The sequence below is a fragment of the Nesoenas mayeri genome (assembly GCF_963082525.1).
Source record: "Nesoenas mayeri genome assembly, chromosome: Z".
Lineage (NCBI taxonomy): Eukaryota > Metazoa > Chordata > Aves > Columbiformes > Columbidae > Nesoenas > Nesoenas mayeri.
The window spans coordinates 55,925,951-55,953,332 of NC_137542.1; the positions used below are offsets into that span (position 1 = coordinate 55,925,951).

A 27,382-nucleotide genomic window follows, 5' to 3' on the forward strand; every position below is an offset into this window, starting at 1 on the left:
CCGCGCCCCGGACTACAGCTCCCGGCATGCTCCGCGCCCCGGACTACAGCTCCCGGCATGCCCCGCGGGTCGGACTACAGCTCCCGGCATGCCCCGCGGGTCGATGCCGCCAGGGCGGGAGGCGCCCCTGTTCCCCTCCCGCCGCTGCCGCCCCGCCTTTCCCTTTCCTTTTCCTGCCGGCGGAAGGTCAAGGGTCGCTCGGGACTTCCAGCCGGAAGAGGAGCGCGGGCAGGCAGGTGGCGGGCCCCGGACCTCGGGGCGATGCGGGGCGGTGCCAGGCGGTGCCGTGGCCGCTTCCACGGGGAGCGCGGGGCGGGGCGGGGCGGGGCGGGGCGGGGCGGACGCGGCCCTCCCTGAGCCGTCCCGGCTGTTCGGTTCCCGCCGCCTCGCCGCGGGTTCCGCCGGGCCGTGCTCCGCCGGGCCGTGCTCCGCCGGAGGGGCCCGTCCCGGGGCTGCCGCGCCGTCTGAGGAGCGGCCGTGCGGAGGCAGCTCGGGCTGTGCCGCGCGGAGGCAGCTCGGGCTGTGCCGCGCGGCTGTGCACGGCTCGTAGCGGCGAGCGGCCGTGCCGCGGGGTGTCACTCACCTGGGACCCCGTCCTTTGCTCTGCTGTTGTCTGGTTTCTGGTGTGTTGGCTTCAACTTTTTAAGGCTTTCTGGTGTGTCAGAGCTCTGGCCTTTCTTTCGTTTTTTTCTTCTTTGTCCTCTCTCCCTGCTGGAGAATTTCTGCCAGCTGGGCTGGAAACTATAGTTGCCTGACTAACATCTCCGTGAAGCTGACAGACAGAATTTGTGTGGAGGAGTAGCAGCCTGTTACATGTTGTTGTTTTGGAACTGAGAGGAGTGAGATGTATTATTTGCATGCGCTTGAAAACTGAATTAGCTAACTACTGAAAATGTGCTTTTCTGTAGTTCTCCAAATGGCTTCTTTTGGGTGGAAGAGAAAGATTGGTGAGAAAGTGTCAAAAGCTACTTCTCAGCAATTTGAAGCAGAAGCTGCAGATGACAAGGATGTGGCTGATGATGATGATGGTAACTGGGTGCATGCAACTAAAAGAAGAAAGGAAGCTCTTTTAGAAGACTGTGTAAGGAAAAGTAAGCAGCTGAAGGATGAAGGTGCAAGTTTGGCTGAAAATAGGAGGTACTAATGTTATCTTACTCTTTTTCATTGACTGTTTAAATGCTGAATGGTATTTTAATCCCATCTCTATAAACACTAGGTAGTTTGCTAGCAGCTACATTCACATTTTTCATATTTGGAAAAATGATCATTCCTTTCATTCTGTCCTTGCTGTCGGGTGCTAAATAAGTTGTTTCCTTTTGTGGTGTTGACAGCTGTGAAATGAAGTCTGTATTCTGTCTCATTTTTGTGTGTTCACATAAACAAAAAATGATGGAGGGAGATGAGAAACTGATGAGTTGTGAAAGTTGAAAGGCTAATTAAGATACAGCGAGATAAGCCGCACTGTAAGTGATGCTTTAGCTACTCTGGTAGCTGTCTCCTCTCTTGTAAATGTGTCTTTTCTCTTATTAAGAGTAAGCTTATTTGCATGTGTACAGTGCTGAAGCAAATACTGCAGAGCAGCTAGTGCAGTCTTAATCTGTCTAATACTTTTGAAAAGTCAGGTTCATATGGTTGCTGTCTTCTGACAGCAGTATTGAGCCTGGCTTGAGACTTCAGCAATTTTGGAAGGATATTGCAAAGATGGTTCCATTTTCTTGTAATGTTTCAAGCAGAAAGTACCTTTGGAGCAGGGGAAGATTAGAAGAAGGAAAGAGGGACTATGAGTTACATATTAACTACATAATTGGTTAGATCTCCTCTGAAAGGGGAAAAAACAGTTTCAAGAATAGTCCCCTTAAAATCTTCAGAATGCTTTACATCTAAATCTGTATCCTTACCTTACTTACATTAACATCTTCATTTATTGTCTCAGACCAAATATAACGTTATTTTTGTGGTAGAAACAATTCCATAATAAGTCAATACGTGCTCCTGTGCTGTTAAACTTTTTGTTATGAGATCTCATTGTAAGAAAGGGTTCCCTGGGCAATATAGAGGAGAGAACAACTTGCAAGTTTAGAGGATGCAAGTTTATATATGGTAATAAACAAACAGTGTGTGTGGTCTGGTCTGATTTAAAAATAATACATAAAAAATGTCTTTGAGAAAAGGCTTTTGTTCAAATATTTAAATACAATTTCTGCTTTCTACAGTTCAATCAAATGGTGATGCTGTTCAGGGGACAGTGATTCACTTCAGTATTTCCTTTTGTGTTCCTGAGTTCTGTAACTCCTGAACAAAATTTTGAAGCCTTTTAAAAGCGACTTTAAATCAAATTAAGCTAAATCAGTTTTAAGCATGCTGGTGTTGTATAAATACCTTTAATGCAAAAGCTGCAGAAGTTGGTTACATTGATATTACAAGCTGATAACCCAAAATATACAAATTAGGAATCTATCTTTGTTTTTAACACTGGGAATAAATCATACTGTGGTCTACAGAAAGGTCTATTCTGTCCTTTTCAGGATATAGAGACTGTATTTTTAAGCTTGAAAAAACAAGTATTTCTAAGTGTTTTCATTCTACATCTGCTAATCACTAATATTTACTATAGTTGCATGTATTAAACAGATGGATTTTTGTTTCTGTCTCTAATTCTACCTCTATCTTCCTTGTATTTTGCATTGGATGTTGTTTATATTTTCTCTGTGGATTTTGGTGCTTTTTGTTTCTTTTTTTGTTGTTTTTTGTTGTTGTTTTTATCTATTATGTAAAGTGCAATAAATCTCTTGAACAGCAGCAAATAATCTGTATATGTTGTTTAATACAGGGAGATATAGACTGCTGCATTTATTTATTTTATTTTTGGTGCTTTTAATATCTGAAGTTGGTTTTAGAGACTGAGTTTTACTTCATCTGTCAGTTAGAAAACAATATAAAAGCTTAACCCATCTAGAAGCAGCAACAGAAGGTTTTTTTGTGAATGTAGTGAGAACTGAATCTCATCAGAAGTGCTTATGAGAGCTACTGAGAAGCACTGAACGGCTTATAACAAGTGTGAGAAACAAGTAACAACATATTATAATAAAATACAGGGTTTGGGAGGTTTAGCACACTCTTTTGTGTTAATGCTCTTGTATCTGAGGCTTAACAGAAGTTCTAACTTGAAACGGTACATTCCATCAATTACTCTAGCACACTCTGTACAGTTTGAGCATTTATGGTGGTATGGTGGTGTCTGCGCACATAACTTTCATAAAGATCTTTCTCTTGAGAAAAGATTTTGCATACATTAGAGGGTGAGCTCACAATGGGAGGATTTTATTACTTAAGCAGGTGAATAGTTGATGTGCCGTTACAGGGAACTTGAGGAAGCAGACTGAAAGGAATGTTTATTCTCTCTGGTGGAAAGTGGTTGCTGTAAGTGTGTTTCAGATATACATGGTCTATTTTTTGAATATGCATTTGTACAATATAAACAGACTCATGTAAATAATTAAATACTTAGATTGTTTCCTGAAATATCTAAGTATAATAACACTTAAAGAAAGATCCGGGTTTGAATTGTGTAGCATTTAGGTAAAAAGATGGTATCTTTTCCATTGAATAAACTCAGAAGAAAAAGCAAAGGCTGAGCATTAGAGGGTAACTAACCTTAGCTGATGTTACTTGTGGAGTGGAAAAAAAGGGATCCTGAAAAAAAAAACAGACTTGGGAAGAAGCAGGAGTCTAAATAAAGGGAAGAATGGAAAGTAATAAATTCAACTACGCTTCTTATGGAGACTGAGGTAATGTGCATGCTAAAATTCATATGATGAAAGGTGAATTTTGTAAGTGGATCCACTATTACTTAGGTAGAATAGTGTTCACCTCCTTTATGCTTGGTTAGTCCATTAACTTATTTTTCTGCTAAAGGGAAGGCAAGTGATGGTTTTGTCTCTGTGTATGCAGTAAGTCTGTGGATGAGTATGTTTGACTTTTATTTGTAAAGTGAGTCTTAGTGCTTCTCAGGGGGAAGGAATAATGGAGTTCTTGGGGGTCAGAATTTGTATAGCCTGCTTTCTTTGCCCATTGGTGCTCAAGTGACATGAGTGAATTGTTTTGGAGGTGGCAGCCCTCTGTGGGTTTTCAGCTTTTGTGGGAGCTGCTTGATGAGTGTTTGTACCTACCGTAATGTGTGTGCTTTAATCTGTTATGCTGAGACTGAGACACACACACACACACACACACACACAGAAGGAAAACAGTGCTGAAGGAAAGTTTGTGATCCATGTTGTAGACTTTTGTGAGATGGGAAGAAAGATGGTGAGACTACCAGAAACAGGTGTTGAACTAGATTGATTATCCAAATGGGTCTGTCATTGTGGAAGATGTGGCTTAGGAAAGACTGACCTAGAAACTTGATCAATAGGCAGTTATGAAGATGACTTGTGAATGAATACAGAACAGAAAGAAAAGGCAGGTTATGTGGGAGAAGTGTCACATTTGTGTGCTCTTTCAATGTGTGGGAAGGAGCAATTAAACAATCGTACAAATATACACACAGTCTTTTGGGTATCAGTCTTTTGGTAAATATATGAGTGAGTGCCATGAGGATGGAGCCAGGCTCTTCTCGGTGGCAAACAATGATAGGACAAGGGGTAATGGGATCAAGCTGGAACACAAGAGGTTCCACTTAAATTTGAGAAAAAACTTCTTCTCAGTGAGGGTGACAGACACTGGAACAGGCTGCCCAGGGGGATTGTGGAGTCTCCTTCGCTGGAGACATTCAAAACCCGCCTGGACATGTTCCTGTGCGACCTCACCTAGGCGTTCCTGCTCCAGCAGGGGGATTGGACTAGATGATCTTTTGAGGTCCCTTCCAATCCCAAACATACTGTGATACTGTGATCAGAATATTGTCTGTTGGTGGAAAGAATTAAGAATATTCCAGAGGATAAATTGGTTTTGCTTATATGAAATTTATAATGCTGACTGATTATTCAGCTTGAGAGACCAGTATGGCTGTGCCCATATACACTGGAATGAAAAACAAAACAAAACCAACAATCATAATCCAGATTAGGGTGTGTGTTTGTTTGTTTGTTTTTGTATGTTTATAGTCCTACACTGTTTTAAATCCAGCGCAATCCAAAAGGATAAAAGTTCATGTGGTCAGCCTTAGTATCTTGAACACAGTGGTTTGTAGTTGCAGTGTGTTTTGCATGGTAGGTAGGTAGTTTTTGGCCATGGACACAAGCTTAAGAGCAGGTTTAGGCAAAATGTAATGTCCTCAAACATATGGCATGTAGAGAGATAACAGCAAGGAGAAAAAAAACTTCTGTCAGACTAGCATCTTCAGTATAACTGAGTTGCAGTCCTGTTTTCAAACTACGATCATTTTTGTAGCTGGTCCAGTAGGTGGAGATAGAGCTCTTTGCAATGTACTCTGAAGAGTGCAAAAACTGTTCATTTAAATACTTCGTTTTGCAAAGAGACACTCTTGGTTTTAATTTCTTATTGATTTGCATTTAATTTTTCAATTTTGCTAAATAGAGCTTAATACTACTTCTCGCATGTGGTGATATTAATTTATGATTCCATGGTTACACTAAAAAAATCTCTGTCTCTAAAGCTGGTACAAGTGTGGGAAGATCGTATTTTCAGCTGGTACATGCATGTTTTGTCTGAGCTTGTAGAGTTTAACCTATGTTAAAATAAATGGTTGCATCACTTGATATCACTTGATGTGGCAGATACCCCATCCCTGGGAACATTCCAGGGCAGGCTGGATGGGGCTCTGAGCAACCTGATCTAGTTGAAGATGTCCCTGCTCATTGCAGGGGTTGGATGAGGTGACCTTTGAAGGTCCATTCCAACCCAAATGATTCTGCAGTTCTGTGATTCTACGATTCTGTGATTCTACAATTTCATGAGTAAATTGGACTGATTAATAATATTTTACCCCTTGGCTTTTCCATTAGAATATTTAAAAGGACATCGCAAAGTGTTATGAGACCAGATAATAGGTCAATTTTAATGAATCTGTCTACTTTTCTAAAGAAATTAACTTTTGAGAATTCAGTTTGTATGTTTTTAAAAAATGGGCTTCTGTCAAGTGCTCCTTATTCCACATTTTAGCAGTTGAGACTCTTTTCCCCTGATGCTAATAGGCTAACATCACTTCAACATGTGTCATTTGTGGTTCCTTAGCTACATAAGCTGTCATCGAGTTTGTCTTTCTGAACTAGACATTATAAGGTGTTAGTGTGAGATGTGTTGTAAGTGTAGTGGTCAGTTAAGTGTTATTGGGAGCGAGGGGAAATAAAAGCAGATTCAGCAGGTAGAGCATTGGAGTAATACCAACTTAAATGAAGTTGAAAAACCTTTCTGTCATGTTCTTATAATGTTTGCATTTGTTCAGTTTACCTGTGTCTTTCAGGGCTAGGTTATGATAAACTTTTGATGACTAGTGAATTATTAAAGTGCTAAAGTCATAAAATTGCTAACAGGGCAAAGATAATTGTGTTGAAATTGCCTTTTGATTTTCAGTCAATATAACTGATGTTACTTACATAATATAGTGTTAATAAAGAGACTTCCCAGAAGATCCAACAGCTATCTTTGGCACAAACATTTCAGCAGTTCAATAGGCTGAGTTACCTTATGGAGAAGTGGGGCATGTTAGAGAGAAGAAAGGTTCAGGAGAGCTGGTTGCATTTTTTTCAAGTTGTCTCCTGGAAGCTTGAGAATGGTTCATCCTGTAGAGGAAGAAACCAAGAAGAGGTGATTAGGAGCCCTGCATAGGTGTACAGGGAGCTCCTGACAAAGTCCAAACATAAAAGCTTAAGAACAATACAAGAGGTGGGAGCAGGGTCTTGTGACCCAGGAAGACCACAGAAACCCTGTCTGAATATACAGGATGGGATCTGGAAAACCAAAGCCCACCTGGAGTTGAATCTGGTGAGGGATAAGAAGGGAAACAAGAAGAGCTTCTGCAGCTGCATTGGTGGCAAAACAAAGACTGGGAAAGATGTGGATCCGCTGCTGCATGGCGTAGAGAATTGAGTGACAAAGGATGCAGAACAGGCCATGGTACTCAATGTTATCTTTGTTGGTAAGACTTGCGTTCAGGAACCCCAGGCCCATGGTACCAGAGGGAAGGTCTAGAGCAAGGAAGACTTACTTATGGTGTTCCAGCCCTCTGATCATCTTGGTGGCACTCCTCTGCACCCTCTCCAACAGGTCCATATCTTTCCTGTATTGAGGACCCCAGAGCTGGATGCAGTACTGCAGGAATATTTAACGATGTAGAGTATGTTACTGGAATTGAAGAAGCATTAAAAAAAAATTGATTCTTAAATTTCATCAACATATGATAATTTTTATGTATATATTAATATTTCTATGTAGGGGAATGATGTGTGACAATTACTTTCTTCTGTCCTGATGCATGTGAAGTTATTGGAAAATAATGAATGGTTATTTTTAGAGGTCAATAAAAAAATTGAATTTTATTCATAGTAAACAGTAGAATAGGAATTGATAATTTCTGAATTTTTACGCTGCTATCTGCTTCTATTGCTTCTGTTTAATTCCTAACACTTTTTCTAGATGGATTTGGTTTATGTCCAAACAGAATATTTGCATCTAATCGTGGAATAACTCTTTAGTACTAATTGAGGAACCATAAAGAAAAACATAACATAATGGACTGTAAATAATATCTAAATATTGTTCTTTTATTATTTTTATTTCTATTACTTATTGTGACAATATTTTACATCTAATTTTTATCACTCATTGTCATAGCTGTGCTTTAAAAATTAATTCAAGAAACATTGGAAAGCACTTGTGCTGGCATATTTCTAGCCTTGTAAATGAAAAATAAATAGAGTTAATTACTCTTTTTACCTTTTTTTTTTTTTTTTTTGGCTTTGTTCTTTTGACAGTCTGTGTTTTTCTTTGATGCATGTATGCTCTGCTGACTTCGAGATACTCTTCCTTACAACCTTTTGCTGCATATGAGGGATAATAAGTGCTTACAGCAGAGTGCACCTGGCGTGTTTTCATTTCTTCTTAAGTGCTGAGTTAAGATGGGATGCTTCACTGTGAGTTTCTCTACAGTTGGCTGGTTTGTTTTCAGAGTTGACCTCTGAAACTGTCTTAGTTCCTTTTCTCTTGCTGCATGTTACTGTTAAAAAGTGTCTGGGACAGGGACTGTCTTTTAAAACAGTAGACATGGTGGCAGTAAAACCAGCACTATGACTATCCTGCACAAACTAGTTTCTGCTAGCAGGTCTGTACGGGTGGATGGTAGGTAGAGGTCCTTTTAAACACTTTAACTTGCTAGATAGACTTTTGCATCAAATAACATGCTTTTTACTTGAGCTAAGAGATTTTGCCCCTTAGACATTTTAATAATGCAGCTTTTAAATGTAGAGAATGATACAGTTTGTATGCATAGTATAATACAGTTTAGAAAAATCTAGTTTAGATTAGTAATCTGAGCAATTTTCACAGGAAAATACGACCTGGGGCCTTTTCCACATCCTTTGCTTGACAGACGCTGGCAAGAGTTGCTCCGTAGTACTGCTGTCACAGTGTTCAGAACTCCTTGTATTAATGACGTTGTGTATTGCAACTTGGATACTGCAAAATGTGATGGTATTTCTTTTTTTAAACTTACAATTTTGTGGTTTTGTTTATTGTCCAGATCTACTGTTAAATACACCTAGTTGGTTTTACTTGAATAATAAAACCTTTGTATTTAGAAACTAATTTTTTCATAATATTATTTCTCTTCATAGGAGAAGCTACAGGGAAAAAATGAAGTGGTTTCCTAATTTAATACCTTGTCCAGTTGCTCTTAAAGCCTAGTTACTGTTGCTGACAATAATACTCCCCACCACCCCTTTTGCTTCAACTGCCATTATGGTTCATGGTATTTGATTTTGAAACAGTAATTCAGTATCACCTTCATGATCCTCATGGACAACAGGTACATACCATGTTTTAGATCTTCTAAAATAAAAATGTACTGAATTTAAGATATCATAATTGCCCATCAACTTTTGTTTCAGGAGTTTTCTAAAGGAGTAGGATATGACAGTACGTTTTGTTACAAAGATCTTAGTTTCTATACCATGTCAACTTGTTTTCTAGTTCCCTAAATTGTTTCTTCCACATCTTATGGCATATCATGAAAGTATCATGATGTTTGGCAGTATAGGCTCAGAATAAAAACTCTTTAGGAACAGTGTCTTGTTCAGTCGGGTCTTTTGAAGGGTTAGCTCAAATAGCAGGGAGGGATAATCAAGAGTAGTACATTCTTTTTTCTGTGTGGAAATATTTGATGTTATAGGACTACTACCTGTTTGAGACTTGACTTCACAACACAATGTACTATAACAAAAATAGCTAGTAAGGGTCTTGTACACTAACATGTGGTAATCAAATTAATAAATTATTTGACTGTGGGACGTGACTTTCTCTATTGCTTTTTGTCCTGTCCACTTATTTACATGGGTATTAACTATTTAATAATTTTTGTAGACAATTGTTAAATTAAATCAGGGCCGAGTTAATTGAAAGCAAGGACTGGTATACATGCTACCTGTATTTGCTTGTTCACAAGTCAAGCATCCAGTTAAAGGCTGCAGTTCTATCGCTAGTTAAGCTGATTTCAGTTAAGGTCAATGTGACCTGACTATCCTGCTCTGTAATTTTGATCCCTTTGCGATGGTCCCTTTTTTCTGTTTTACCCTGGGAGGGGGCCAACTCAGTGTATCAGTGTGTGACTGGACTGGAGAAGAAGCCTAGCTGGAAAATAACCTCTTTCCGGTTGCTGGTTTTGATCTCGTTCACAAGTGCTTTTGCCAAAATAGGCAGGAAAACAGATATTAGAATCTAAGTGGCCAAATAAAATGTGTCTAGTTCTCTTGCCTTGTCACTGGACCATGAAAAAATTTCTCCTAGTTCATAAGGGACTGTGCTAATATGTTATATGTGGAGCAGTTATTTTCCATAATATTAGCAGTATGTGGGGGGTAGGTGCAGAGAGGGTCATAAAGCAATAAAGTTGTTAACATATTACCCAGTACTTTTGGTAAACCGTATGACATATATGAAACAGGTGATAGGCATTGTACATTTTTCTTACTAAAGTCATTTGCGTCACCAATGCATCCATCCCAATCTCAAGAATCACTGTGTCAATACACTCAATTTTCTAATACCATAGATACCATAAGCCAAAAGTTTTAGACCTTTCTACCTCTGGATGGTGCCTGATACACTAATTCCATATGACAGACGTAATGCATCCCTCCCCGCTTTCTTACTATCTGAAAAACAGTCAGAAATTTTGTTTTCATGAAGAATTTGAAGTTTGCTATTTTGAAACCTGTTCAAACTGATTATTTTTATGGGCTGCCATTCTCAGTGTGTATTGGACATGTTTCCTCACCAGCCCCTGGAGTTCTACTGGCTCTAGCAGCTAAGTGGCAGATCTTAAGAAACATTGTTTGTTTTGTCTTTGATCTGTTGACTGGTAATAAAAATCTAATGTAGTAGACTGTGACTTAGAAGCTTTTTGTCTTCTGCAAAACCTAAGAAATGACAGTTCAGACAAAATGCAGTTCATAACTGTAGATTTTGTTTTTAAACAAGGTTCTTTGGATAAGAGATGTTGGCAATGAGTAATGGCTTGGATTCAGCTGGCTCCACAAACCTATTTTACTGTTAAAAATGGAAGACACCTGTTAAATATGTTAAATTGCATAAACTTACTAAAAGGAGTTCTGCAGCCTGGGCTTCTCTGTAGGAAGTTGTATGCGTCTGGAAGCTTTAGTACAAGCTTTCCTTTTCCTGACATTTGGCTCTTTGGTGATAATAAATTCACCCTCAGTGGATTTGGATGTTGACCTAAATGTTTTTAATTGTCTTTAGTCTGTCAGTGAAACTCTTCTCTTTGCCAGAAGGTTAACTTGCCTTGGTATTGCTCACACATAACTTATTTTCCTAGAGCCCTCAGTACAGGCAAGACACGGACCCGTTGGAGGGGGTCCAAAGGAGGCCACAAAAATGATCAGAAGGCTGCAACAGCTCTGCTGTGAATACAGGCTGAGAGAGTTGGGGTTGTTCAGCCTGAAGAAGAGAAGGCTCCAGGGAGACCTTCTTGTGGCCTTTCAGTACTTAACAGGGACCTCTAAGAAAGATGGAGACAGACTTTTTAGCAGGGCCTGTTACAATAGAACAAGTGGTAATGGTTTTAAATTAAAGGAAGAGAGATTCAGGTTAGACATGAGGAAGAAATTTCTTACAATGATGGTGGTGAAACACTGGCCCAGGTTGCCCAGGGAGGTGGTAGATGTCCCATTCCTGGAGACATTCCAGGCCGGGCTGGATGGGGCTCTGAGCAACCTGATCTGGTTGAAGATGTCCCTGCTCATTGCCGGGGATTGGACTAGATGAGCTTTGAAGGTCCCTTCCAACCCAAACCATTCTATGGTTCTGCGAGTATGTGTTCTAAAATAGAATTGTAGATCAGTGAAGTATTTCAATTTTCATTCAAAGGGCATTTCTGATCTGAATTTGATTAGTATCTATTGAGACTTCAAAAAGGACTTAAATAGGGGCTTAATAAAGAGGAGGGTTGTATAAAGCATTGTGAGGGATAGGATCACATTTTGAGATCGAAATAAGTTTCCCAGTATAGAAGACAGATTTTGTTTTAGTCAGCCCTTGCTAGACCATTTTTCTCTCCCTTCCATATTAAAAAATCTGTTTGTAGAGCTCTAAGTGTGAGGGTGATAGGAAGCTATTTGCTGAAGACACCTTTTTTTTTCTAACAATGCTTTCAGTTTCACAACTGTCACAAGATTTGTCTTGTTTAGTAAAGTAAGGACTGTGAACTTCTTCAAGGTCCAAACATATACTTAAGATGTTAAAGTGTAGCTGTCATGTGAAACCATTTACAGTATAGTGGTGTCATTGCAGCCTAAACAAAGCTCTTTTCTTTGTGTTTGAAGCCAAGTGGAGAATTACACTGGGGAGCTGCTTGGTGTTGTAAAACAAGCTAATGTTTGGACAGGTCATAACCTGGATTAGATTTAAGAAGCAAAAGCTTCTGTACTAGTGCAAAGCAGGGGCAAGAAAATTAGACTAAGGTACGGAGAGTGTGCATTGACTTTTGAGGACTTGCTTAGAATGGGTCTACAACTTTGTTAAGACATTTGTATTTGCCTTTCAAAAATGTGGCAGAATTCCAGTACTTCTGTATTGTGGGTGGAATTGAATGAATGAGGTTTCAGAAATTATTTATTTTAGTAGCTGACTTATTTTGTGGAATTCAAAGTGAGAAAGGAATTCCAAGCAATACTAAAAAAAAAATTTAGAAATGTTGTTGACATACAGAATGAAAGAAATATTAAAATTAGAATAAGAAATATTAAAATATCATAATTGATTTACAGAATAAATTGCTGTCATAAAACCCAAAGTAGTTTTATGTGAGTTACAGGTGTAAACAACTGTTACCTGGAACATTGTGTAAGTATGGGAGAAATCTTTGTGACTTTTTTCTTTGTAATTTGTAGTTTTTTGATGTATTTCAACTGATTGTGAAGGTGTGCAAGTTATTGAGTTTTGTTCATCATATTCTGATAATAAATTGAGATTGAGAAAAGCTGAAAAAAAACCCCACCAAGATAAGTAAATTTCTATCTAAAGAAAATTAATTGATGCTCTCAGAGTTTCTGAATGATAACTTTTGTTAAATCCAGGAAGAGCATTTGTAGAGAGATGAGGCATTTGCAAGCCAGACTTAAATATGTTAATCTAATCAGTGGGATCCACCTAATGTTTACAGAGAGAAGGTATTACAGTAAATTATATATGTTAAAGGGCACATTTTTATAATTGAGTCTTGAATCCCTTCTCCAAATGCAACACTGAAGCTATCAAGCTTTGATTGCTTCCTTTTTTTCCTTCAGAAGAAGAGATCTTCCACTTGACAGATGCATTACAGCTGTGTGCATTATTGCAACAAACTAGTGTCTGTTGTGCTGTTTACTTTTGTGAAAATGTGTTGTAAATCTATGGGTAGTTTAATGGAAACTGAGTCCTTCCAGGGCTCAGGAGATTCTTTCTGAATGTTCTCTGCTGGGGGGAGTACAAGATTTGTGTCACAAAATAAGAGGAAGAATTAACTTTAGAAGTTAGTATTTAGAAGGATAGGACACTGTGGACTAAATGGCTTAAATATTGCTATCCAGTAATTAATGTAGATAAAAACATCTGAAATATTACTCTTCTGTGAATCTTTAATGTTTTATTTTGCATCTCATACTCTGCTATGGGAAAAATTGAAGGAGATGGTTCAAACAGTTCTTGCGGTTATTCTCTTTAGACAGGCACTATTATGTGTATGCAAAGTCACAGTGCCAACAAAAATCGTCAGTCTGAATCTATTGGTTCTTGTAAGGTTGCTTATCAGTAGAAACATAAGAGCATTGTGACTAACTAGCTCTGTCATGGAAACTGGAGCACAAACTTGCCTCATCTGTCCCTTTACAGAACATTTTTGCATAGTGATGCTGAGGCTCACCATGCGGTCTCTGCAGGGCTAGTAGTGAGAGTTCCCACTCTTCTTGCCACTTTAATGTATGTGATTTGTATGGTAAGTCATCTTGGGATTTAGAAGAGTTTGATACATTCCCTTAGTTCTGCCTGGTGATATCCAGTCTTTATACAATCTGTGTATGTGTGCATTATGTCCTTGTAGGCAGATTGTACTGTTTTTTACACATCTGTATTTCACTTATTTCAGGAGACTTTGTTTTTGCTGACTAGTATTTGCATTGGTACTTCATAGTCATTTTACATCAGTACCTTCTAATTGTTTCAGCTGTGTGGGGAGGTGTATTGGGTACCTGCCTACTTAACTTATTGGTACTTTCATGAAAAATAAATGAAAATTGACCTTTAAGGCTTAAAACACCATAGAGAACTACATGTTTCTTCTGTATTTCTCTCTTTGTTTTTGTATAACTTCTGTCCTTATTACTGTGATGTCGACATCAGCAAAGATTGTACAGAGGCCAGAAGCAACAAAGAAAATGAAGGGAAATTACATTGTTAGTACAGATAACAAGAGCATGTCAACTAGATGAAATGGAACTGCTCAGAATAGAATGTGAACAGAATATTGCTTTTCGAGTATCATCTTTTTCCAAAATGTTTTGCCCTGTTAATACCCTACCCTTAAGCATGTTTTGGCAATAAGTCATTTTGAGAAAGATAGAGATATACTGTCATCCAGATCACAGAAACTTTTTTGATGCCATTGACAGCTTTTGACTTCTTGGCCTACTTTCCATGACTGATTTCTGAGAACCAGTAGGATCATACCATGAGGTAAGAGAGACAGAGCTGTCAGCCATCTGTGGACAAATAATTAAAAGGCTAGGGTTAAATGCCTACTCAACTAAGAAGAAAACAGATGGTAGCCATATTCTAACTTTAGTGCTATGTTTCTGAAGGCTGTCTGAACAAAGAATTTTTAAGAGAGGAACATGACCTCAGAAGTGTTTCAAATGCAGCGTAACAGTTTTTCTTCTACATTTTTGTTCCTTCTGCTTTCAGAGGAACTACTGTTGAAACTATTTTGAGGAACTAAAGCTTTGTATTTAAAACATCATTTCAGCAGTAAAAAATACATTGCTGCTCTGTGGATACTTAAAATATTATAACTATTGCAATATCTGATACTTGATTTTTAATTAATTTGCAGCCTTTGTTTAGGATACTAGAACAGTGAGTTGATTTTAATGAAACTATACAATTATGTTTCTTTTGAAGCTTGGAAGGTTATGATGCTCTGTTCTTATTGCTTAAATAATAAAATGGCAGGTTCAGGAGTAATAAAATTTGTATTCCTGCTCTTGATTTGAATTTCCATGTGTAAACCTCAGTTCTAGCTGTGTATGTCACTGTTTATTTTGGCTTCTTACAGGGCCCTCTCCCATAAAATGACAGTCAATAACCACTTAATTGAAGAAAGCATGATAAATTCTTCAGTTCTCGTCCTCCCCTCTCTATAATATCCTGATGTCTTAAGTTAACAGCTTGTAGAGAGAATTTTTGCTATTAACCATTCTGACTTAAGAATTACACTACAAAGTCCTCAATGCTACCACAAATAATTAAACTTAACTTGGTCTTGTAAAATAAAATTACACTTATTTTGACTCTTGAGTGTTTTTGTAGGATCATTTACAAAGATCAGGAGGTCCTTGTAATTAGTAATGTAGTTCTATGAGGTTGTGACAGTCTTTGTGATGTAATCATATTGCAGCTAAGTAAATTCCTCTGTGTTATATGAATTTTATATCACATCTGTATTTTCAGGAAAAATAAAAAGTAGCAGTGCCGGGTCTAGGGAGTTTCTGTTGAAAGGCCAGAAACAAAGCTGTGGAACATCCAGTCTCTAGAATTTTACATGCAATTGGCATGTTTAACTAAGGTTTTGTTTGGTAATATGCCACTAGTTTGGGTTTTTCATGAATATGAAGATTTTTTTAAAAAAGAAAATGTGCTTGAGTCTAGCTTCAACCAGTGCTTGTCAGTCAACTGTAGAAGTCTATATTAGTGAGAGCTGAAGTAATTATTTCATGTTTGAAGAATGAACAGGAGCATATGCTTATACACACCTTCCAAAGCCCTCTGTGAGGACAAAGGCCTGAAATCACACAGACGGATAGCGCGGCTGTACAAGGCACAGGAAGGAAAGTGGCCATTAGTTAGCAGCAAGATAATTGATTGATTAGCAGCCAGTGGTGGTGTGTTTGTATTGCAAATTTTCTTGTCTCCTTACAGATAAGTGCAGTATCTGAGTGGGGTGGACTGTGAAGAAGAGTATAAAATAAAGGCAGCAGAGCTTTCAGCTCACCATTCAATAGAAAATGTGTTTGTGAAAGACACTTAGGACACAGGAGCTTTAAGCTCACCATTCAATAGAAAATGTGTTTGTGAAAGACTCTTAGGACACAGTGTCAAGTGTAGGCACTGTTAATTCTCTGTTGTTACCTAGTACTTTGTGGCATCTACTCTTCTGCCATTTGTCGTTAAAATTATTTAGTGTGGTGCGTACCAATCCTGAGTCTCAATAAAATAACTGTGATGAAGTAGTGAGTGATTTTTTTTATGAGATTACTTTTTCATGCTGTATGTGAGGAAATCAAATGTTATTCCCATGTGAGACAGGATGTCACTGTTTGAGACAATACTAGCATCCTGATTTTTCTGGCTTTTGCTTTGGCATATTAGTTACAAGATCATCTTTGTCCAGTGTTGGATTTCATACCTTTTCTTTGAAAAGGGTAGTTTCAAAAACGTATGCGCCTAATAAATGCAGTGATAAAAAGTGTCCATGTTTACATGTCTGGCTGAAATAAAATTTGGGAAAATGGCAACTGGAACTTATGTCAAACTTGATTTTATAGTTTAGCGTGAAGATAGGTGGTAATTGCTTTAGGTGTGTGATGAAGTGGTAGTTCCAATGTGTTCCTCTGTGGAAGCTCCTAAGTGAAATAAGTCTCTTTGAAATATTTGTGTAGCTGTTTAATTTTGTGGTATATCCAGTTGATTATTCATAACAGAACTTTGCTGTGTAGGAAAAGATTCTGTTGTATAAATCCAACTTATTTTCACTATATGCACTACCAGTGTCCAGGTGTCAACGACCTGATATTGAGGAGTCTGATATGTGCAAGAATAGTAACTAATGAATACTTAAGCTTTGAAATTATGTGCATACTGTTTTACCCCATGGTAAAATCAGTATAATTTACCTACTCAGAAGGCAATTAGAGCAAGTTTATCTCTCCTTTACTCTGGGGCAAGAACATGTGTATGGTCATGTGCCAATGAAGAACTGTCAGCCACCTCTTTACTTTTGGTAATTAGTGTAGCCTTGCCTAAATCAGCCTGTTAGATTAAAATATTTTATTGGAAGTATTAGTAGATAGTAAAGGTTTTAACTTACTCCCTCCATAATCAGAAGTAACATGTGACACTTTATTTACTATAAAATAGCTATGCTTTTGAACATCAGTAATGATTCATCAATAGTTTTAGAATTGTGTGCAGTTAAAAAAAAAGTTGCTAAGGCTTCAACAGAACATTTACTGTTGTACTTCATGTGTTTGAAAACCTGCCGATCTTGTGAAGGTTACCAGTGAGGTTACATGTGTTACATGATTCTGTAATATGTGCTGTATGGCACTAACTAGGGACAAGGATTTTCTGAAGTTGTTAGAGTCAAAAAAGGCATGTTAGATTCATTCTCCTTTATTCTTTTTAGTTTCCTCCTTCACCTGTTCTTTGAATCTTTTTTTTTACCACAATCCAGTCTTGCATCATCTCCCAGCTTAAGAATAGAAGTCTATTACTGTAGTCAACTTACACTTTGCTTTTAATTTCTATTTACTTTTTATGCACTCTGTATAGTTACTGACTGGGGTTCTTTTTCTCTAGTATCCGCCAGAGTCTGAATTTGGCCCTACACTAGATTAAAATTGTTCTAGCTAGCATTCCTGGGGGCCACAGACCATTCATGTTCATTCTCTATGATACAAGTATTTGACAATTAGCCATATTCTTTTTAAAATGTTGTTTTCCTCTTCCTTGGCTCATGCTTTTTCCTAATTCTCTTATAACATGAGATCATAGGAGTGTCCCTCCAAGTGTCTGAGAATTCCCAGGAGTTATCTTGCTTCATCCTTTATACTGACACTGTCCTGTGATCTGCTTCTCTCCTGCAAGCTGGTCTCATTTTGTCTGAAGATGGTACCATCTCCTCTCTTCAGTGTCTTTTCAGTATTTTCAGGGTTACTCTGTACGTGCCCTGTCTCAGTCTATTCCTGAAGCATCAGCTCTGGCAAGTAAAGCTGCAAGACTATAGGCCCTGTGTCATCCGTAGTGATGATTTTTAGCATTATATATATATGTATCATTCAAAAACTGATCTCTGTAACTTGACCAGAGTTTGGTTTTTATTCTTACCCAGAAGTCTCCCATTAAATATTTTCATGGAAATATTAATTTAAGGATTTTATTTGAGTTCAAGAGATCCTGTTTTCCCAGAAGTGGTATTGAAAAAGTGAAGTGTAAGCATGAGATGTTTGTTTCAAAAGTTTAGCAAGCTGTAGTAAAACGTGCCAAGTGTGTATAGCTCCCAGATGGTCAGTAACACATCTGAACAGAACAGTTTTAGTGCTTCAGGAGATATGGGATTTCATATGCTGTGAAATAAAAATTGGCAAGATTCATCAAGTCTTCTACATTGAAGCCATCCGGATGTATCCAGTTCTGAATAATTTATTCCTTTTTATGTCATTGCAACAAAGAAGAGAAAATAATTAAGTTCTGCTTATAATCGTGTAATTTTTGGTAGTGAGGTATACTATTTTACTGAAATTACTGTGGGTAAAGTATACTGTATCTCTATATTCACATAAATAATACAGTACTTCAAAATATGATAGTTTAAAAATGCTTTATATTACTCAAGTTTAGATCTTTAGTTACAATGTATATACAAGTTAGGGTTTTACTTTTGCTGGAAATATTGATTTGATAATCTATAAAATCAATATATGCCCATTATTAATATTCTGTGACTTCTTTACTGATATATTAGGCACGTTTTTATAGTAAACCCAGACATCGAAAAATTAATTGATCTACGGATTATGTTGTGCTTAAACTTTGTTTTCATTCAACCAAAAGATAATAATATTTCATCTTTAATTATGTATCACTGAGGTTGCTGATGTCTTAGTCCTAGGTCATTTTCTATTTCAACTCCTGCTCAAAGCAAGGTCAACTTGCTTGTGATTAATCTCCATTTTGGTATATATCAGAGGTTTCTGAAGAAAGTTTATAGCATTACCAGTGGATAGAGCTGGTAATCCTTGCGATTCTTGAGTTTTATTCTTGTTTCTGAGATACTATTTTTAATAGAAGTTATTTCTATTTTTGAAATGCTAGGTTTCGTATCCCTTTTTCTGAAAGGACATGAGATTAAAATGCATGTTACTGTGCCTCAACTGTACCGTAGCATGTGTTCTAAACATATGTATTTGCTTTCCATATCAAGCATATGGGAATAAGTTCAGGACCTCAGGGGAACAAGCATTAAGTTAAAATTTGTTACTTCATTTTTGTTAGCCATGACATGGCATTTTTTGCAGCTCAGCTGGTGCAGACAAGCTCGTTACTTGCTAGTCATTCAGCTGTATGTGGGCTTATTTATTTGCTAAGAAATGGGAATAGCAAATGGAATGTTCATTAAGTTTGTGTTAAACCCAAAGCAGATGTCGTATTTATATTCAAGATTTCATTTTCAAAACTAGTTCTCCATCCTTATAATGGTAAAGGTCCTGTACAATTCCGCTCAAAAATATACTGAGAGATAGTAGGAGTATCTAATTTTTAATTATTTATTTTACAACACTACCCCTGTGTTAGCTCACTACTTATTTTAGCCAAGGTTTATGGTTTTCGTAAAACATTTACCAGAAGATTGGCTTTACAACTGTATCTTAAATCTCAAGGAAACTTTTTCAGGAAGGTGTTTGATATTTAGTATAATATATAATCTTTTCCTTCAAAATAATGGGATAAAATTGATTAATGGACCATCTTTATATAAAGGATTTTTTTTCCTAAATTTGCATTACTAGAACAAGATCAGTTTCTCTTAATAACAACAGTGTCCTTAGTTTTTCCTGGAACAACCATGGAAACATCTGTTTTCTCTAGTATTTAAAATAATAGAACAGTCATGTTGTATCAGACTTTCTTCTTGAGGAAATACATGTACTGAAAAGATCAGTATTTCACGGCTGTGTGGATATCTCCACAGTGTAAACTGGTAGCCAGCAGTCAATCTCTTTGAGGAGCTGGTTCAGCATGTACCTAGAGATAAACCTTCCTTCTCTAGCCCTCTTCTGTTGTGTTCTCAGTCCTGGGAAGTGATTTCGGCATTCTGTCATCACTTCTCTTGGGTCGTGCTTTCTCAGGCTCACGGGCAGAGTTGAGTAGCTTACTCTTCATATGTGGAACACATGTGGCACAGCACTTCTGTGGATGGACAACCTCTTTTCCCTTGCCCCACTTTATTCTGTTGGCAGACTGTTGAGACATCGTCACCAAAACCAACAGGATTTAGGGGGATGTTTGCTTAGTTTTTGTGTTCCCTTCAGAGGTAGAGTGTTCTTGCTATGAATTTTTATCCTGTTCAGATTGACACTTTGAGCAATGATGTACCCTCCATAGAAATAAAAATGAAGATTCCTGAAATGCAACTGTTATTTTTTTATCTTTGTATTTGCAGAATGCTGGTGATGTTCCTTCCTTTCTGGTTACTGATGTCATTACTGTATGTGCTCTCTTTTCCAAAATAGTGTTTTTCTGAACTTTTTTGCTACACTCACAATATCTCACCTTGCTGCAAGGGCAGGGCACCACCTAACTGAGCCGAGGACTTCCCTTACTCATGTAGGTTTTGTTGTGTGATGTCTGTGCTAGGGCTTGAACAAAAGTATAATCTACTCAAAAAGTAGTTGTTGCTGACTAAATGACAGCTTAAGGCTTCTGCTGACATATGTAGAAGATGTGATGTTTCCTTTAGTGTGAACACCTTCCTGTGGGGCATGAACTGAGATGACAAATGCACAGCTGGTGCCTAAATTTTTGAGGAAATGTGAAAATCTGTTGAAACATTGTTTGATGTTTGAGTGCAGCATACCCATCAGTGTCATTTACAAACCAGTAGTACCTGGATCATGAGAGTTTGGCTTTAGTTGCACTGCTTTTCCAAGCTGTCTTCTATTCCCAATCAATTCACAACTTCCTGCATTCTTCATGTAACTGCTCTGGAAAGCCTGGAGGTGTAATACAAGCCTGAGGACTTTCAACTTCTGTCTTATATTTACATACCTGAGTTACTGATATGTCTTTATCTTACAGTACAGAAGTGCAGGAGGGCAACTTGTATGTTTCGGCCTTTTTAGGCTGAAAAGGAATTTTAAATGATGAAGGCAGCAAAGTGTGTTGGATTCAGATTATATTTCTTTATGCCTGACGAAGGATGATTTTGACAATGAGGGGAAATGGATTCAGTCCAAGCTGTCTAGTTTTAAGTCACTGCTTTGCCATAGGTTTCCTATGTTGACTTGTAAATCCACATGGGGCCAGCTGTACAGTACTGCTCTGCACACATTTGGTGAGAAGAACAAATCCTGAAAACAGTTCAGTGTGTCTTATGGGGAAGTGGATAGAAAAATCATTAATACTAATGAGAAGCCATGGCATTTTATTTAGAACAATGTCAGGATGTGAATAGAAATGTCCAATATCTTTAAATATAGTGAGACTGTAATATTGTTTTAACTACAGGTACCGAGAGGCTATTCACAAGTGGGACAAAGCACTTCAATTAACTCCAGAGGACGCTACGCTTTATGAGATGAAATCGCAGGTAAAGCATAGCAATTCTTTATCAGTTTAGAAGATAAAAAGGAAAACGTTATGCTTGTGAACATATACTGTGCAACACTGTGTAGTTTTAGTTTGCATACACTACAGCACAATTTAAGTTTTTCATTTTTCACAACACAACGGTATCTTTTAACAGGAATTAAAATAATGCTGTTATTCCAGCCAATCACAATAAAAAACACCTTTGGGACATGAATTAGGATGTTACAATGTGGAAAAACAAAAGAAATATTTAAAAATTGTATTCAGAGAAGCAAGGACATACTTACTGTGGTTAGCAAATTTGACCATTAAAAACATGCCTGCTCTTTCTAAAGAGTTGCCTTAATACTGTCAACATTAGTAGGGGTACTGCATGCAAAATATATACTCCAGTCTGTTTTCATATTAAATAGATAAATTATCTTGGAAAAAAACATTAAATAGAGTATACTTTTTATGTCAGTTCATCTGGGCCGTTGTTTTAAAGCTGTTTTGAGGAAAAAGGCTTGCAGACATCAACACCTCCCTGAAGTTATGAGATCACCTTGTAATTTCAGTATGTCTTTGCATAGCTTAGATGGCAAAAGTTGCAGAATCCATTATTTTGTTTGGATTGAGAAGCTTTTGTCCCCATCTATGTGCAAAGGTACAAATATACTTCAATTATACTTTTTTTCTGTATTAAATGAAAATATTCTTCTGCAAAAATTATTATAATTGGGGTTGAGGATGACAACAAGAACAAATTAGACAGAAAATTAGTCCAGAAAATGGACAAATTAGAACAGAAAAAAAAATATTTTTAGGAAGGTAGGTATTCAAAATATGACTGAAAAATACATTGTTTAAAGTTAGGAGAAAGGAAAAGAGAAAGTAAAATCATGGTACTTCAGTGAATGTGTTATGTAACTTTTAGGGAGCTTTCTATGTTGTTTAGTTTTAAAATCTTTGTTGTTACTGAATTCTTGTATAAAAAAAACAGAATACCCCCATGCCCCCTAAAAAATGAAAACACAAAACCAAACAACCAATAACACCCCCCCCCCAAAAAAAAAAAAACAAACCAAAATAAAACAAACACAAAAGCCAAGCAAGCAACTAACCTGCAAAACAAAAACAAACAAAAAAAACCCCCACAAACAAGCAAACCCCCTCCCCAACAACAACAAAATAACCACACAATTAAAAACATCCTATAAAACCTAGGAAGCAAATCTGGCTGTTTTCCAAGGTGTGGTGATGGTGTTCGTTTTTTTTTTTTTGTGGATGCCATCACATCTTCTCACAGTCATGTTTTCTGTGAAGCGAAGAAGTTTGATTCTGCAAAATAATTAATTGAATAATCATAAGCTTATTACAATACAGTAATGCGGAAGGAGGCTTTAATTTCATACAGCTGCAGAATGTTTAGAACTTACTTGGCTTTGCATTTGGTTTGAGAAATATTTTATGGCTTTAAAGGTTTGTTCTTCCGGAGTTATTTTGACAGAATTGGATTGCTTTTTCAACATACCATATGTATAGAAGGGATCCCACTAGATCGTGTCAGGGAAAATTCAAGGAGGTGTGTGTATGAAGCGTTGATTTCCGACTTGGTTCATTAATTTGAATGGTGTTGGTAGTAAGATGCAGTAATTGGTTTTAGTTTATATCACTGAATTTTTCTAGTGCAATTCCTTCGTTCTGTATATCCTACATCATGCTGAAAAGTGGGCATTTTTTTCTCCCCACTTTCTTACCAGGCCAGATTTATAGTAAATTATTTCTTCCTAACTTCTAAAACAGGAGGCATATATTATTTAAAAAATAAAATAACTTCAGGCATGTTGCTCAAACCTTGTGGAAATTCTGCAGTACCACTTTCTCTTCACTTGGGCATGCTTATGATCAGATCTGTATGTTATTTGGATAGCATATGAGCATTCACAGGTCTCCTATATAATTTAAATGCTTGAGTCCTACATGCTTCTAAGTTCCATGGTAACAAAACATCTTGAACATGTAAACCACCACTAAATATTTACTTGCATTTGGACCTTTATATCAGTGCTGGCTTAAATGAAAGCTCTAACTTAGTATCCTGACAGCATCCAGAAGTGGATGGCTGGGCAAGAGTCATAGCAGCGGTACAAGCGTGGAGCAGTTCCTCCTGCACGGCGCTTTTCCCAGCGTCCAGCAAGCTTTGGCCCTGGGACTTCTCTGTGCTTAGAAGTGCTTGAAAGAGTTTTCTCCAACAATTTGTCTCATTGCTTTCTGTTCTCATGTAAACTTCTATCATCTGCAGAGCTATGTGTCAAAGAGTCCCAAATCTTAATTATGCGCTATTGGTAGAGACAGAATAATATAATTCTGCTTTAATTAGCAGCTTTCAACATTGCTGTAAAGGTTATTAGCTTATACAGCTGTTCATTTGTGCATTTAATTTCTAACTCCGCTAGTAAAGAATTCTGTTAAGATGCAAAAATAGTATCAGTCCAATAATGTTTTTTTTTACTGCAGTTTAAAGATTTAACTCTGTATTGAATATAACACCACCTAGTAGGATTTCTTCTAGGTTGGGAAGAAATGGTTCATGTGCTCTGATGCTGGCTCCTGAACACATGGTGTTTTTGAAGTAGCCTTTATTTATCAATTAGAATTTCATTGACTTAAAGTCAAGAGAAAGCTGTTGAAAAGGGCAGTTAAGCTCAGTGGGACAAGTTAGTGAATAGCTCTCTTTTAACAGTTGTTTGTTATGGTCTTATGTGAATGCAGGACTTAAGCTAGCTCTCCAAAAATATTCCATTTAATTGAAATCATACTAAAACTAAATATTTTCACAGTGGAAATAACTGGAGAACAGAGAACATTAGCTTACCAGGATCCAAACTATGATGCGGTGACTTATGCATAAGGATTCTTACTACAGAATCCTGCCATTGGCACTCCAGCTGCAGTACTTAATACTGACGGGTGTTACTTGGCAACCCAATCCCTGCATTTTAGCCAAATGGCAAAGTTGAGTTGGAGGAACAAGGCACAGAGCTTTCCTGCTGACCGGGAGGAGCTGAGAAACCAGCTATGTGGCTCTGATTCACCTTGTAGAATTGCTTTGCCTGTCTAATTAAACCATTGTAGTGAGAGCTGAAAGAATAAAGGAAGACTGGCCTTTGCGTCCACCATGTGCCTTTGCTACCTTTGCAGAAGAGGAGAGCACTACTGGGCAGCTGCACTGTTACTCTTTGGATTCACTTCCTGAAATAGCATAATGCTCCTGTATTATGATTGTGCATGAGAGCACAAGAAAAGTGTATGTACAAAATATTACGCATTTATAAAATTACTTTTTGAATCTTTTTAACAAAACCTCTAACCTTTAAATAGGTAGCATCTCTTTAGTACATGCACACAATTATTACAGATTATTTTTGCAGTATGACTTATGCTTACTAGAAGCTGATTAGTATAATACATAATTTGATACCTTTCTACTTTTAAAGGCCTTAGTGTGAGCTGTAAAAATCAGTTTTTACCAAAACAAAAATACGTAATTAATTAAAAAAATACTGTGGTTAATATTTAAATGATACTGCTTTAGAAGTTAATATGTTATTCCAATCCAGCACACCAGCCCAAATAGTGCAGCTATTGTTGTGTAGCTAAAGGAGAAAGTTTTGGTAGCTCCAGATTTGGAAGAACTGTACACCAATTTCAGCAAGGGCTTGACCAGGTTTGGGCATATCGAAATCTGCCTGTCTTGGTACCTGTGTCACATACTAGAGGAGGTGGTTCATGTTAAGAATGACTTTGTGCGATTAGCTGATATTCTTTATGGTCTATACTAATTTTCTTTCATTGAGGAAAAGTCTCCTCATGAAGTAATTCCTTTTGAGATTTAACATTGGATGCAGGGTTTTGCATAGGATTGAACATGTGTGTATCTGTTACATTTATTATGATAATCTTATGTTGTGTTCTATAGCAGCTTCCTCCTTCATGAGTTTTTACTTTCTCAGCAGTGAACTTAACATTTTAAGTACCCTGTTGTTTAGTATGCAGCTCAGATAAATTTGCTGGTGACACAGTAGCAATATGTAAATATTTATGTTAAGTTCTTGAAGATCTGTGTTTCAACAGATGTAGGACAAATGTCCTTCAGTATTTCTGAAGAGCGGAAATAGTATTTCAAGTTCTCAGTTGTCAACGGCACTTGCAGTGAGTGTGTTTCCAGGAAAACATATGGGAATTGTGGAATTGCTCAATGGTGTCGTGCTTCAAAGACCCATAAAAGTTGATGAGATTTTTTCTCCATTGCTCTCAGCTACTCTTTGATCCATTTAAAAACAGATTATTATGGTGTATGGAGAGGTTAGGGGTGCACTCAAACTATTCTTCGCATGCAAGATCTTTCACTGTATAAACTTGATACTCCATTACTAAACTGCTCCCCTGTTGCAAGAGCAGTTAGTGGCAAGTAAAAGTTTATGCAAGCAGTTCATTTCTATACTTCTGTTTAAAGAAAAAAAAAAATCAAAACCCTGAAAACAGCCTAGTGTTGGATTGTAGTATTAGATAAGTAGTATCATAAGTATATTCAAAGGAGAGTGTGAAGACTACCTATATTAATGCAGTTGCTAAGACTGATTGAAATTCATTGTGGGCCAAGTATCTTAAATATGACTGGATTATTTTATAGCTGCCTTGAATTACAAAGGTGGACGAACAGGATTTGAGAAGCTCTTTGAATTTGCATCTGAACATTTATATACTGGACCACTTGGGACTCTTACCTGGGTGAACAGAGATCTCAAATGACTTACTACATTATGATATAGATACCAAACTCTCTTCGAAGTCAGGCACTCTGCTATTCTACACCCCTCCTGAGGACTGACCTGGTTCATATTGCTCATCCGGTGGTATTTCTTCCTCAGATTTCAGATAAAATTGTCAAACATGCTGTGTAACTATTACAGGATTCCTAAAATATATGATACAGTTGTTTATATATATTTATAGAAACAAGTGAATACAAATGTAAATGAACAGGTTTATCTCAATTGAATACAATTTTGGATGTCACGAGCTGTTTGAGGGTTTAGTTTCTGCACAACCCTGCATGCTCTATTTGCATGCATTGAACAGGATCAGGATTTCAGACGTGTATCTCTGTTTTTTAATAGGCAAAACCCATCATACTCACATTCAGGTCATTCAATTCTCTCTTCTAAAGGTTTTCTTAATCTTTAACTCTGTGAAGAAATAATACCAACTTCCACCCATCCCTTTTCCTGCTTAAGAAATTGTAAGTTTCCTAAGACATGACCAGACTCACAAACCTAAGTTTAGGTTATAATAAATCAGCTAGTATTTGCATATTATTTTTAAATGTAGTGAGAAGAATTTACCATCAAAACATTGATGTAAACTGCAGAAAGCTACCTAGCAATGTATTGCTGTGTAGTGCGATGATAATTGCTTTGCAGCATGGATAAATGTAAACTGCTTATGGGTAGGAAGAATTTTATTCATCAGTGTTTTGAACTGGCTTTCTGTATGGAAGAAGGAATTGGGTCAGTTTCACTGGACTTGGAATGTGTCTAAATATAATGATTCAGCTTCAAGACAGTGAGCTCATCTAACACCAGGACTTACTCAGATTCGTAACACTTCCAAAATACTTTGGGTAGGACAGGATGGGTCATTCTGCTGTCTGGATTTTTAATACTTGGTCAGTCTCCTGATGACAGTTGCTGTGTTTAGCTGTTTTTATGCCACTACATTCTTCTAATCTGTTCTCGCATTTAAAGCTAGATTTATTAAACTAAGTAATTGTAGTGACACGGATGTTCTTTTTTTACTGCATGTGATAATG

General features: G+C 37.4%; 1 protein-coding gene across 3 annotated transcripts in view; it reads left to right on the plus strand.

Annotated features, from left to right (window-relative positions):
* The first annotated feature begins 139 nt into the window (after window positions 1–139).
* Window positions 140–27,382, plus strand: part of TTC33 (tetratricopeptide repeat domain 33) — a 35,254-nt gene continuing 8,011 nt past the window's right edge. The window contains exons 1-3 of one of the 3 annotated variants that reach the window (XM_080362653.1): window positions 140–232; window positions 909–1,137; window positions 21,445–21,526. In XM_080362653.1, the coding sequence (XP_080218779.1) occupies window positions 917–1,137; window positions 21,445–21,526 (303 nt within the window). In that variant the 5' untranslated portion in view covers window positions 140–232; window positions 909–916. Of the gene's footprint in view, window positions 237–326; window positions 624–908; window positions 1,138–21,444; window positions 21,527–27,382 lie in introns of those variants that run through there. The other 2 variants (XM_080362655.1, XM_080362654.1) reach the window with 2 other exon arrangements.